We start from the raw sequence: 13,975 nt of genomic DNA, 5'->3' as shown, positions 1-13,975 counted from the left end.
ATTGTATTTATCTGCTCTCAAGAGAAATAGCTTTTCAGGTATTCTAAAGCATGTTTTCCTTTGTCTTTGGTGTTGTAGGCAATTTTTGTTTTAATGATAATAGCCAGGTTAGGTTACCGTTTCATTATGTTTCTCAAAGAGATCTCTTAAAAGCAGAGTCATAGAACTCCTATGTGTAGTTTTTCATAGTTTTATTAACTTCTTGAATTAGTGATTTTTCTGCAAATAAATATATTTTTACATCATTGGTATCATTTTAGTAAGTGTGTTAAGATTTTTTTCCGTTATTTGTATTTATATTATGCAATGAACAAAGTTGAAAGCCCTCAAGATGATATTTTTAAAAACTTGTATTGGATTAGAAGTCTGCTATACTGGGCTTGAGAGATTGAATGATCTTGTAATAGCAAGAGTGATTTGGACAGGAAGGAAACAGATTTGCATGAGGAAAATTAATGGTAAATAGATGGAGGTATGATTCTCATTTCTACTTCGAATGGGTTTAAAGTGCAGCTTACAAAGTTAATCTTTCTCTAACAATTTAGGTTTTGGTTTTGCTTTTAGAGATCTTTTTGTTTTTGTAGGTGGAGCAAGTATAAATGTGCCAAATTCAAATGGATAAAATAATGTTCTAATTTCAGATTTCTTCTTCTTTAATTTTTAGTTGTTGACCTCCTCTACTGGAGAGACATTAAGAAGACTGGAGTAGTGTTTGGTGCCAGCTTATTCCTGCTGCTTTCACTGACAGTATTCAGCATTGTGAGCGTAACTGCCTACATTGTCTTGGCCCTGCTCTCTGTGACTATCAGCTTTAGGATATATAAGGGTGTGATCCAAGCTATCCAGAAATCAGATGAAGGCCACCCATTCAGGTGAGATGTCTGGAAAACAAGGCACACCTTGGCAACACTATAAACAGGATTAGTATTAAGACTTCATTCTGGGACGCCTGGGTGGCGCAGTTGGTTGGACGACTGCCTCCGGCTCAGGGCGTGATCCTGGAGTCCCGGGATCGAGTCCCACATCAGGCTCCCAGCTCCATGGGGAGTCTGCTTCGCTCTCTGACCTTCTCCTCGCTCATTCTCTCTCTCACTGTCTCTCTCTCTCAAATTAAAAAAAAAAAAAAAAAAAAATCTTTAAAAAAAAAAAATTTAAAAAAAAAAAAAAAAGACTTCATTCTGTAGAGTTACAGGCATGCATTTTTTACTGCTTAAAGATAATTGTAGATTATTGCTAAAAGGCCATACCAAAAGCATCTGCTTTTGAGATTTTTGAGATTAAAAGTCATTTCATGGGCTCATAGGGAAAATACTGGATTTGTGTGTCATTAGCCTAACTTTACTATGTGCCAGTAATATTTATTAGAACTAGGTATTTGATTATCTAATTTTACTTTAATGGGAACTATATCTTTTTAACATGGTTAGGATTGGTGAAAGTTCTGTTTTCTTTATTGCTTCCTTTTCGTGCTGATATTTGAAATACCTTTCTTACCACTAGCATGTGCATGTTTTTCTGTGATGGTATCTTGTCATGCCTATGTGTCCTCTTGCCCTTCCTTCTCTGTCTAGTTTTCTGTTCTTATTCCCTAAGGCATACTTTTGTATCCTCTTGTTATCCTTTGATGAGCTACTCCTTGTCTCCAAACTATCATCTTCTGCCCTGACTTTTATGAGTACATGCTCACATCATGTATCTGATTGGTAATGGGACATACCTTCGTTTGGGTCTTCTGCCCTAACTTCAGACCCAGCATGTATTTCCCCCCAGTTTAAAAAATTGAAATGCGATTCATGTATTACAAAATTCAGTGGTTTTTAGTATGTTCTCAGAATTGTATAGTCATAACCATCTAACTCCAGATTTTCTCAAAATTTTTAAAAAAGAAATTTTCTACCCACTGGTAGTTCTTTCCCACCCAGCCCCTGACAACAACTAACTTAACCATGTCTGTAAATGAATGTTTTTTTTTGTTTTTTGTTTTGTTTTGTTTTCTCAAACTTGTCAGTTTCTATCAGTAACACCACTACTGTCCCCATTTTCAGGCTCCCAATTTTGATGTCTTTATTTCCATCTCGGGTAAAGAAGATAACTAAGTTGTATTGTTTTCTCCTGCTTCCTCAGTGAAGAGCGCAAGCCCATAAAGCCAGGGACCAAATTCACTCTGCTTCCTGCTTTTGTAAATAAATTTTTTTAGAACACAGGCATACTCAGTCATTTAGCTGTTTTCATCATGTTGTAATAGCAGAGTTAAACAGTTGTGACAGAGACTATGTATGGACTTCAAAGCCTAAAATATTTAACTCCTCACTCTTTACAGAAAAAGTTTGTCTACTTGTTCACTTGGGGTTCTGGTTACCTTGGTTTACTTCAACTTTTATACGTGGTATCCGCTTTTCCTCAGATAATACTTTTAATTATATTTTTAGGTATTTGGGCTTCCTGTTCACTACAAGATCAAGTCCAAATATCTTTATCTTGTCTCTCATTCACCCCTTCTAGGGTTTTATTTCCATTCATACTGCCTTTTAGCTTCTCAGATGAACTAATCTATTACACTTCTTATTTAGTTCTGATTTCAAGATGTAAATTTTGAAGGTTTCCTTAACACTGGGTCCAGATGATCTGAGGGTTCATTTCCTATTGCACTAAGTATGGCTTTGAGATATTCTCTAATTGTTCTAATTGTTTGTATATAGACATCATTTTTTTTTTCTTTTGGTAAGGCAGGTATCTATGTGGGCATGAATGAGTGTGTAATTACCAAGAACATTATCTAGTTGATATTAATGGGTAAACATAAACTGATTTTCAGACTTTACAAGAAGAGATCTACTAAATTATTTTGCTTGTCTTGCTCTAGTTCTCTCTTCATATTGATGAAGTAATGATGCTATATAGATTTGGGGAAGAGACCAGCTTTTGTGAATGCTGATATGTCTTTGGCCTTTTATGTACATACTTAATTTTCATAATAACTCAGCGAGACAGATGGTATTATTCCATTCCAAAAGAGGGAAACATACTTAAAGTTCAGTAACTTGAGATTGCAACTTCAAAATGGCAGAGCTGTAGCATGCCAAAAATAATAGAGGAATATGATTTTTAATTAGATAAATTGAAATATTTAAAAATATTGTCAAGCCAAAACTTCTAAATTATCTACACCATAAATTTTAGACATCTTTTATTTTAAAGAGGATTTGGGGGAAAAAAGATCTAGTGATTTTCTTAATTCTTATTTCTTAAGAAACACTTTATTCTTCATTCAGAGGCCTTTTTTTACAGTCCTGAATTCAGCCGACATGCCAGTTAAATCCTGTTGGACAGTTTTTCCAAGTACCACACTAATGGTAGTACCGTACAGTCTGTGTGTAATACCTCCGGTCACTGGAAAAGCGTGATGGCAGTGCTTGCCTTGCATTAATAACACATACATGCCCATTGAATGAATGTGAATATCCCCAGGATTTCCTTGATGGAGAGAGTGCCAGCTTTGTGCCTGCTGGCCTCGCATCTTGTCTTCAGCAGGAACAAAAGCAGTGGTACAAAGAAACGGAATACCAACTTAAAGTTACTTCAGCTTGTTCTGTTTCTCAAAGCTGCACAAATAAACTATTGCTGATTTAAGGGTAGATGTGACTCTTTGATCATTTTTAACTTGATAATAACAACTTGATATGTGCTGGTTAATCAATAATAATCATCTGAGTGCTGTGCCATCATAGGAAGGATATATTCCTGGTCTTTAACTAAAAGTTTACACTTTCACAGGAAAAATAAACAAATACATACATGTCCATATTCCAGGGCTGGATATGGTCAGTGCTATAATAATACTACAAAAGAAAGCATTATTAGAATTGGATAAGAGGGTCTTAGGGAAGAAAGAGCCAAAGAGGCTTCATGTGTGGGTAGGATTTGAGATGGGCTAACTGAGTAGATATGCTATTACTAGGTATGAGAAGAGAGCATTGTGGATCAGGAAAACAGTATGATGAACAAAGGCAGTAAGATTAAAAAATGTTTGATGAATGGCTCATATTTGCCTGCCAGCATAGTGAGTGGTGAGAAAACAGGTTGGAAAGATTGACTAGGGCTCTGGTTGAAAAGTTGGAACCTTAGAATCACAGAATGTTTGAGCCGCAAGAGATTTAAGAAGGTCTGTTTCTCTAATTTTAGGGAGTGGGAACCATGAGCCTGAGAAGTCAAATGACTTTGCAAGGTTACACAGAGATAGTAGCAGGTCTTCTGACTCCTACCTGAGTTCAGTCTAAGTAGCACTATCTAGGATAGCTTAAATAAAATGAATTTGGCATTGGCTGAAGGAGTGGATTAGGATGAAGACAGATTAGCCATTGGTTTGGAGACAGAACATTCCAGTTTTTAAATAATGTACACTTATACTAGAGAGACAGCACAGTGAGTAAAAACAAAGAGACATATTTGGGGCATATTACAGAAGTCAGCTATGGGACAGGGACTTACAAGAGGACTGTTCTTTCCAGTATGAGTAAACGAGCGTCCACCGACGTTGGGGAATGATGAAGAGGGACTGGGTTTTAAGGAGCTACGTCCAACGATAGGAAAGAGTGCTTAGTATTTCTGAGTTGGTTCTACTCCACCAAGATAAAATGGCTTCTTTGAACAATAGCAATGAAGCAGTTCCTTGCATTCCTGCAAATGACTTCTTCATTTCAGTTGTTTTCTTAAATAGGACGATTCCACCTCTCTTAGTATAGATTAAGGCATCTTCATGGACAATAACTATTAGGTTTTACTACCGTTAGCATCATACTTTTGGCAACCATTTCACAATCTGGGCCTTGACATATTGGGCAGTTTCCCCTGAAAAGTTAGGCTGAGAGAGTATAGTATTTGGGGAATGGGATCTTTGTTAGGAAGATCTAATGAGACAGCATAAAGTCAGCTTGAAGAAAAAACCCAAACCCATAGTAGTAACTACCATTTGTTGAGTGCTCCTCTGCGTCTGCCTGTAGAAGCGCTGAACTCACTGAATCCTCACGACAGTAACTTTGCAAAGTTACATAGACAAGTTAAGTGACAGAGCTTAAGAGTCACGCCCAGATCAGTCTGACTTTGAAGGATTTTTTTCTGTGTTCATCAGCTGACCCTGTGCATGTCAGTGAAATATGCATGGGTTGGTGAATTTTTACATTGTACCTAATTAGGAAATAGTAGGTTTTTATAGTAAAATATTAATGACTTCTTTTATAGATACATAATTGCTGAATGAGAGACATCCAGGGACAATCACTGTGACCAGGGACAGTTAAGATGTATTTCGTTTTCCAGGGCATATTTGGAATCTGAAGTCGCCATATCTGAGGAGTTGGTTCAGAAATACAGTAATTCTGCTCTTGGTCATGTGAACTGCACGATAAAGGAACTCAGACGCCTCTTTTTAGTTGATGATTTAGTTGATTCTCTGAAGGTAAGTTTATTTGCTTTTCATTTTTTATATACCCAGAATTTAATATCAAATGAATGGAGTGAAAAATTCTACTTTTCTATAGGAAAGGAAGTGACAGAGATGTAGTGAAATCGAACTACTGTAAACTTAGAAGTCAGAAATCAAAATCCCATCAAATATTTAAAATGGAGGAAAGTACTATTCCTTTCTAAAGGAAAATAAGTTATAAATTCATACTTTTGGAGATCACAAAGATTAGAAGTGAGAAGATTATATACTTATCATGATGAGCATTGAGTAATATATAGAATTGTTGAAACTGTATTGTACACCTGAAACTAATGTAATACTGTATGCTAACTATACTGGAATTAAAATTAAAAACTAAATTTTAAAAAGTGCAACAAAAAAGAAAAAGTGAGAAAATTAAAGGGAATTTTCACTGTAGGAATAAAGATTACCTAATAGAGTTGATATCAGATGTGATTTAATTTGTTTGCCCTTTTAGAGTCTGGCAGTTAATTTCTTGGCTTATGTTTGATTTATATACTCACATAAGCTATTTTGTATCTTAGACTCTTTCTTGGAATGTTTGTTCTGGAAAAACTTTAATACTTGGAAACACCTCAACTAATATTCAGTTGGTAATTATTGGAAGTCTTTCTTCAGTTTTTGAATCTTGATATAGCAGCTGTTAGGGTCTCACCTTGCCAGTAAATTTCCCCAAAGCTCACTGATTCAAAGCAAATACTAAACCAACTTCTAACATGAGCTCCAAGCACTGGGACTTTAGTTCTTGACATAAAACATTTGTGTTTTTTGTGTTATTGCCTGTGACTCTGCATAAGACAGACTTATTTCCAGTCTACACCTGGGTAGAAATGTACCATGGTAATATTTAGTTTTTCTTTCAGGAGAGCTAGGTGCTAGTTTGCAATTTATCATGCAAAAGAGGGATATCCTAGCATATCCTCTAGGATGATGATGATGATTGGGCCTTTAGACTCTGTGAAGCAATTTCTGAACTGGTCAGAATACATTTAAATGTTCAATGCTTTTAACAAGCATTTTAGCCTTAATAAACCAATAAGTGGATATTATTTTCAGCTGTATCCTTCTCTCAGCTTACAACCCAGACTCTCAGTTACTTATAAATAACATTGATGGAAAATAATTTAGGGGGTTCCTGTGTAGCTCAGTCAGTTAAGCATCTGCCTTGGGCTCAGGTTATGATCCCAGGGTCCTGGGATTGAGCCCCTCATCAGGCTCCCTGCTTAGTGGGGAGCCTGCTTCTTCCTCTCCCTCTGCCTGCCCTCATGCTTGCATGCACACGCTCTCTCTCTTAAACAAGTAAAATCTTGAAAAGGTTTTAGTTTCCTTTTATTACTTAATTTATCTTTTTTGTATAGAGTGCTTGCACTTAGTGACATCCTGTAGTAGTGCTTTGAAATTATCTGATGTCAGTGTGTAAATAAATGATCAAAGCTATGTTATTTGGGATGTTTTGGTTTGTTAGTTTCAAAGGGAACAAATGAGAATACTTTGGAGTAAATGAAATAGAACCTTGTACATATGGGTGCTAGACGAACCCGGTCCCTATTCACTGAATTGATATTTGCTATGTTATAGCTTGACTGCTGGGATAGGCCATGTGTGAAAAATCATCAAGAAGGTGCTAGTACAGTTTAAGACGAAGCGTTTGTGGGTGGGAATTGATTGAGAAGACACAGTAAATAGCGATAGAGCTTCAAACAACAAAGGGCCATCTCTGAATTTAGCAATAAAAATTGCTGGGTTGGGGAAGACCTCAAACAAAATCATCATGAAGCGCTTGATAAAGGGAGAGAGTCATTATTTTTATAGACAATAAAAATTGCAACAGATACAAGGCAGAAGTCCTACTACATGTTTGCACAGTGTAATGAAGGCAGCTCAGTATGTCTGTAATACTCTTCTTGAGAGAAGAGGTGTTCTTGAAGAAATCTGTTTAAAAATAAAACAAATTGATCTGGGAATGATTTGTTCCAGTTTTTCCAGCTTTTAGTTTAGTTTAGTGTCCAGTTTTAGTCTCTACATGTCTTTCAAAAGAAAACTTTGTTCTTTCAGATTTTATCATCCTCTATATACAGTCCTCTGTGTACATAGTTATGTGTGGAAATACTTGGCAAAGGCTAGAGGAGCATGGAAATGTTAGAGAAGGCATGATTAAATACTAAATAAATACCCTTTAAATCTGTTTTGCACAGATACTTGAAAAAAAGGAGGAAATTTTATGGATAAAATGCTTCTCTAAGATGAATTTCATTTTGCTCTTAAATCTCAATTTTTAATTTCTTTTGAAAATTACCTTAGATGCTCAGGGATTTTTTTTAAAGCAGATGTTATTAATGATGAAAGTAGCAGAAGTGAGAAAAACGGAATTTGATAAATTTTTGCCTTGAGTGGCTTTTATATATGTGACTTTTGAGTAACAGATGTGGCACATGAGGCAGATTTACTTCCTGAAACACTCTATTTTTTTGAAATTTTCTTATTTTTTTGGAAATATTTTTTTCTTAATATTGAGGAAAAAAGGCTTGTATTAGAATTGTATTTTACTACTTTGTCTCCTTATGGATTAGCAGTACTTTTGAAAAGAAAACTTACTTGAATGCTTTTCTTAAGTAGTGTTTTTGGCAAACCCAGGGCTCAGGCATGTAACAGGTTCTTCAGCATATTAACACACAGAAGGAACTTTGCATTTAAGTCTCAAAAAATATGTTGAAGCAAAAAAATAAGGCAGGCTATGTCTTTTTCTCCCTGTGTAGAGGTGATGGTATGAAGCCCTTGGTAATTCAGTTGCACATTTGGATAATATATACAAAGAGTCTTCCTTGATAACCTGGTCTGGTTGTTCTGTTGCTTGGGGACTTTAGTTAGACCTTTTCTTTTTTTGTTTCCTGTCCTGGGTACCTAGGGTACCTCCAAAGTCAATAAACTTTTTCTTTTTACCTTTAGACCCCCCTTTAAAATTTAAAATTCAAATAAAAAATTGACCCCTTTAATTAAAATTAAATCTTAATGTCATTGTGTGTGGGTAGTATAGATTCCATATGTTTCCAATGAATAAGGGTATTACAGAAACACAGGGTACTTGGGTAAAATGTCTCATTGAAAAAAGCTAACAAAAATCTTAACACTCTTTTGACTCTTTATAAAAATGACTTAGTATTACCTTTCTATAGAAAGCATTTACCACTCTTATTCATCCACAGTTTTGTATATTCAGTGTTTTGGTGTGTGTGTGTGTGTGTGTGTGTGTTTAAAGAAAATGATTTCCTCCTGATTCTATTACTTTTTGCCTTTTAGCCACCACAGCCAGTAGAGTGGTAGATTATCTTTCCTTAAAGCAAGGAAAACAAAGTTTTTTTCAGTTTGTTCTTTTTTTTTTCTTCACTTTTTCAATGTAAAGAAGTAATTGATTTGCCCTAATATTAGACTGATTTATTTCCATATATTTAGAGACTCAATCTGTTCAAAGTTTGCTACTTGCTGTCTCCAGTTTCCAGATGAATTTCTTAAATAACACTGAGTTTTTAAAAACTTACAGGAACCAGCTTCTAGCTGGAATTACTTTGATTTTATACGATGCATCATTAGGAAAATGAATACCACCCTAAATTCAGAGAAAATGCAGTGAAGTCTCATAAGTTTTTAAGTGTAGAAAATACACATGGTATCCAGCTCTGTGGTATATTTAAAATAATAGCATTTAAACAAATTTGAAAGCGGTTTCTCTATAACTTGCAATCTTCATAAATTTGATGCTCTCACATTTATATAAGCTACGTTTCTAGATTCTGTGTCACAGTTACCATTCCTTCTATTTGAAACCTTCTTGCTCAGAAAGTGAAAATTTTAGAGTCACTATTCTTAGCATGTGAAACTTTCTTGCTCATTACTTATTTTTTTGACAGTGGCTTTAAAAAATCACATAATTAAATGTGATTTTAAAAAATAAATATATAACCAAACTCCAAGGTTCCTGAGGCATCAGACCTGCTGAAAAAGATCTGTTGTGATATAGCGGTTATCACTGTCTGGCCTAAGTCTCCTTTAGTGGTTGACTTGGATGAATAAGACATATTTTGCAGATTTCTCCTTTTAAATTCTTGTATAAGAGTTCCATTTGTTTTGCTCCTTTGCAGTTAACTACAAGCTTCTAAGCCCTGGAAAAGATTTCACGTGTCCACAGATGGAGCAATGATACATTTCCCAAAGGATTGGATTTTAGTGAAATTTTATGGGCAAAATCACTGACAAAGTATTTCTTTTTTCTTTCTTTTTTTTTTTTTTTTGTATTTTTTTTTCCAATTTATTTATTTTCAGAAAAACAGTATTCATTATTTTTTCACCACACCCAGTGCTCCATGCAAGCCGTGCCCTCTATAATACCCACCACCTGGTACCCCCAACCTCCCACCCCCCCGCCACTTCAAACCCCTCAGACTGTTTTTCAGAGTCCATAGTCTCTCATGGTTCACCTCCCCTTCCAATTTACCCAAATTCCCTACTCCTTTCTAACGCCCCTTGTCCTCCATGCTATTTGTTATGCTCCACAAATAAGCGAAACCATATGATAATTGACTCTCTCTGCTTGACTTATTTCACTCAGTATTTCTAATTCCATTCAGTAGAATTTATTTCAGACACTACTGTGAATTTCATGTCAGCCAAATGTTTTAGCCAATCCTCAGGATTTGTTTTAAAGGTTCTCTTGAAGTGGTTTTGTTCCACTGAGTGCCAGACCTCAGGTGTGGGCAGGAGAATGAAGGAAAGGAAAGGAGGAATGTCCTCTAGTAAAATTAAGTTGCAAAATCCATGTATATAGCCTTTTCTTGGAGAGTCTGGTATACTTTATTAGTCTCTGAGAGGTCAGAAAGAGGCAGGATAACTTTAACCCAGTGTTATCTGTTAACCTTGTTATAACTAATACCCATGAGTACCAGAAAACTAACCCTTAGTTAATGTTTAATTCTGTTTCTGTGATTGATCTTCTGTGTAGGGGATCTTTGATAGGCTTTATTTTAAAACAGTGTCTTGGCTGTCTCTGTCTTGGCTGCATACTAGAACCACCTGATAACTCTGCGGGGGGGGGGGGGGGAGAAGGATGTGGGGGAGGGGGTCCCTTCTCCTAAAATTGTGATTTAATTTTTCTGGGGATACTGCCAGAAGAGTGACTATTCTTAAAAGTTGTGGCATTAAGCTATAAAGCCCAGGCTATAGTTTTTCCCCCCAGCTCCTACTCCCACCTCCTACTCACCACCACCTCCACTGGAAAAGAAAGGCCTATGACAGTCCCTGCAGGGCTGAGCTTTGGAGCTGCTTGAATAAGGCTCCAAGTTTGATTAGAGGGAGCCTGCCTTTTGAAACCTCAGATCTCAAGGAAAAAAATCTAGTAATTTTATTTATCAGATAACAAGACCAAGTGTTTTAGATAGAGGTTCTTATTTCTCTATAATACAGCTTTGGGTGATAAAGCCTGGATTCTGTATGAGTGTAGTTCTGTGACTTTCAGGGAAAATACATGTTACAGTTATACGAAAATTGCTAGCGAGGGGTGCCTGGGTAGCTCAGTTAGTTAAGCATCTGTCTGCCTTGGGTTCAGGTCATGATCTTAGGGTCCTGAGATCAAGTTCCACATCAGGCTCCCTGCTCAGTGGGAAGCCTGTTTCTCCCTCTCCCTCTGCTGCCCCCCTCCCCCCGCCGCTTGTGTTTGTGCGCTTGCTCACTCTCTCAAATAAGGAAATAAATAAATAAAATCTTTAAAGAAGAAAATAAAGTTTAAAAAAAAATTGCTAGTGATAGTTGCCTGCACATCAGGCAATCTTAATGCTCCAGAATAAAATCTTAAATCTGAAAGTGAGCCATAAAAAGGTCTGAACTCCAGAAATAGCTGACCCAGAAGAACATTAAAATCTAGCCCCTAGGCTCTTGTGTGGTTATTAGCATACAATTTTGACAGTTTTGGCTTTTTTCAGTTTGCAGAAAAATTAGAAGGGAAATGGGCTAGGGAAAATGTAGGCAATCAAAGCAATACTAATGAATAAGGCTGAAGATTTCAAAAAAGAGCAAAGATTTTTCAGTTTAAAAATGCAGGAAAAGTTTGAAAATGTCAGAATTGCCAGAGTAATGTCTGAAATTCTGTTACGCATCCAGACTCCAATTTCCTTATAAATGTTGCCCCCAGTTGTTGAGATATCATCTAATAAAAAGCTACAGAGCCTTTCTTTTTTTAAATTTTATTTATTTATTTGACAGAGATCGCCAGTAGGTAGAGAGAGAGAGGGAAGCAGGCTCCCTGCTGAGCAGAGAGCCCGATGCGGGGCTTGATCCCATGACTCTGGGATCATGACTTGAGCCAAAGGCAGAGGCTTTAATCCACTGAGCCACGCAGGCACTACAGCTACAGAGCTTTTTAATGAGGTATTTGATACATAGTCAAGTTTGATTCCCTATCCCCCGGACAGAAGGCCGATAAGACATGGCACTTGCTCTCTTGGGAGTATTTATTAGACCTTCATTGTGTTTTGGTTCTTTTCCCTCCTCTCGATACTGCCCAGAGAGAGGTGGTTTCTGATCTCCGTGTTCCTATATGCACTGGCTGGAATGCCACAGAAAGTTGCCGTGGATTGGCGTAGAATTTGTAGGTCCAAAATGAAAGTTGCCTGTTTTGTTTCTTTAAAGTGTTTACGGGCCTATTCTTTGCCTGTGTATGATAGCATGCCCATTCCTGAGAAATTCCCACCGATAATGGTTTCTCTGTATAGGTGATCTTACCTGCAGCAGAGCAGATAGATTCTGGAGTCAGATGAACCTGAGATCACTGCGACCTCTGCTCTGGCAGCTTGCTTAATTTTTGTCTCGGTTTGCTCTTCTATAGGGATAATAATAGTACTTATGGCATTGTGATGAGATTCAGTGACCTAATATATTTGCAAAAAAAAAAAATGTTGCTTTTATTACATAATAGTTCTAGTAATTGTGCAATTGCTAGGTATATGTCCTTAACTACCATTCCTTTCTCTTCTTATGCTGTATTCTGTAGAAAACCTTACCTAGCATTTTTGTTTTGGGTCCCTGAAGTGTTAAATTTTCTCCAGATTGCAGTATTTAAAAATTCTGTGATAACACATAAAAATGTGAATTTCTGGTTTCTCTCTTAAAATCAGAAATTTTGGCAGCATTGGCCTGGAATCCTTGCACGGCAATAGTCTGTGGAGCTGGGTTGTACGTGCTTCCATGAGAGGGAGAAGTACTTCTGTCTCTTTGCCTCAGTCCTTAGGCTCCTTCATGCATTTATGGCACCTGGCTAGTCCCACATGTAGTGTTTCCTCTGTTCCTTTCTTTGCCTTTGGGCAGTGTGGCTTTTAGGCAGAATGTCCCCCAAGAGGCAAGTCTAGTGACATTTGAGCCCGTTAGATGGGTTAGATGTGAAGTCTTGGGCTTCTCTGCTTGTGAATTTGGAGTTCGGCCTTGTGGGTGACTTCATGACCAAATTAGGGCTTCTGTTTAGCTTGTGTGTGTATCTAAAATCTGTCATGACAAAGGTATCCTTATTGCTAAAGCAATTTCCTCTAAAATGTGGAAGGTTGTTGCTTTTCTCTTTAGACTTGTGGATGGTGATGGATGAAAACATGAAAATGTTCTCTAGCCGATGGGCTGAAGCACAGAAGTTCTAATTAGCTTCTGCAGTTGGAGTCTGTAAAACTCTGAGAAGGAAGAGGCTTGCTAACTGGAGTCATGCGTCCAGCCTTTCTACCATGGCAGTTGCTGAGACCAGGGCAGTATTTTTTGATTTTCAGGGGACAGGTGTTAGGAGTGCTTGACATTTGGTCACTCTAACATTAGTTACCTTCAGTTGTAGGGGTAATGAGAGGTTGCTATTTGTAGAACTGACAGTTGTGGTGGAGGAATCCAAAGTGTGTTCCTAACCTGCAGTAAATGTGCCTAGTAGAGTTTGAAGTTCTGCTTGGTACTCTGCTCACAGTAGACGGATTTTGTTCAATGAAGGACTATATGGAGGAACAAATGCTGTAGTTCAAGGGTCTGCAAACTACTGCCTGGCTCATGGCCTATTTGGTATAGCCTGGGAGCTAAGAATGGTTTTTAAAGTTTTTGAAGGATAATATTAAAAAAATTTTCAGAGATAACATTCCAAGGATATGTGAGAGACCATTTGTGACCCGTAAAACCAAACATGGTTATCTTACTGTTTTGATAGGAAAGATTTGCTGATCCCTGCTTTAGGAGATGGAGATACTGACTCCACTCCAGGCTCTTCTTCATTTATACCGTGTTGTATGTGCCTAAGTCAGTGTAGACGGTGGCACTGTATTGTCACCTGCTAATTAGGGCAGAGCTAATGCCAGACACATGAAGGCCTTTAATAGAAAGCAAGGCAATTACTGATTAAGAATAATAAAATCCAGACTGACTTTAAGTCTTCCAAGAACTGCTTCGAACAGGTCGAGTCTGTACTGTATGAGGTCAACCAAATTT

At 37.1% G+C, this 13,975-nt stretch overlaps 1 protein-coding gene across 4 annotated transcripts in view; it reads left to right on the top strand.

Moving 5' to 3' along the window:
• RTN4 (reticulon 4) overlaps positions 1 to 13,975 on the top strand; it is a 73,404-nt gene that overhangs the window by 56,268 nt on the left and 3,161 nt on the right. For all 4 annotated transcript variants that reach the window (XM_044263963.1, XM_044263964.1, XM_044263965.1 and 1 more), the window contains 2 exons: positions 665 to 872; positions 5,317 to 5,455. In XM_044263963.1, coding sequence (XP_044119898.1) covers positions 665 to 872; positions 5,317 to 5,455 — 347 coding nt within the window. The remainder of the gene's footprint in view (positions 1 to 664; positions 873 to 5,316; positions 5,456 to 13,975) is intronic.

Source organism: Neovison vison, chromosome 8 (assembly GCF_020171115.1).
Source record: "Neovison vison isolate M4711 chromosome 8, ASM_NN_V1, whole genome shotgun sequence".
Lineage (NCBI taxonomy): Eukaryota > Metazoa > Chordata > Mammalia > Carnivora > Mustelidae > Neogale > Neogale vison.
The sequence above is the reverse complement of the archived record's forward strand: the minus strand, read 5'-3'. Positions and strand labels throughout refer to the sequence as shown.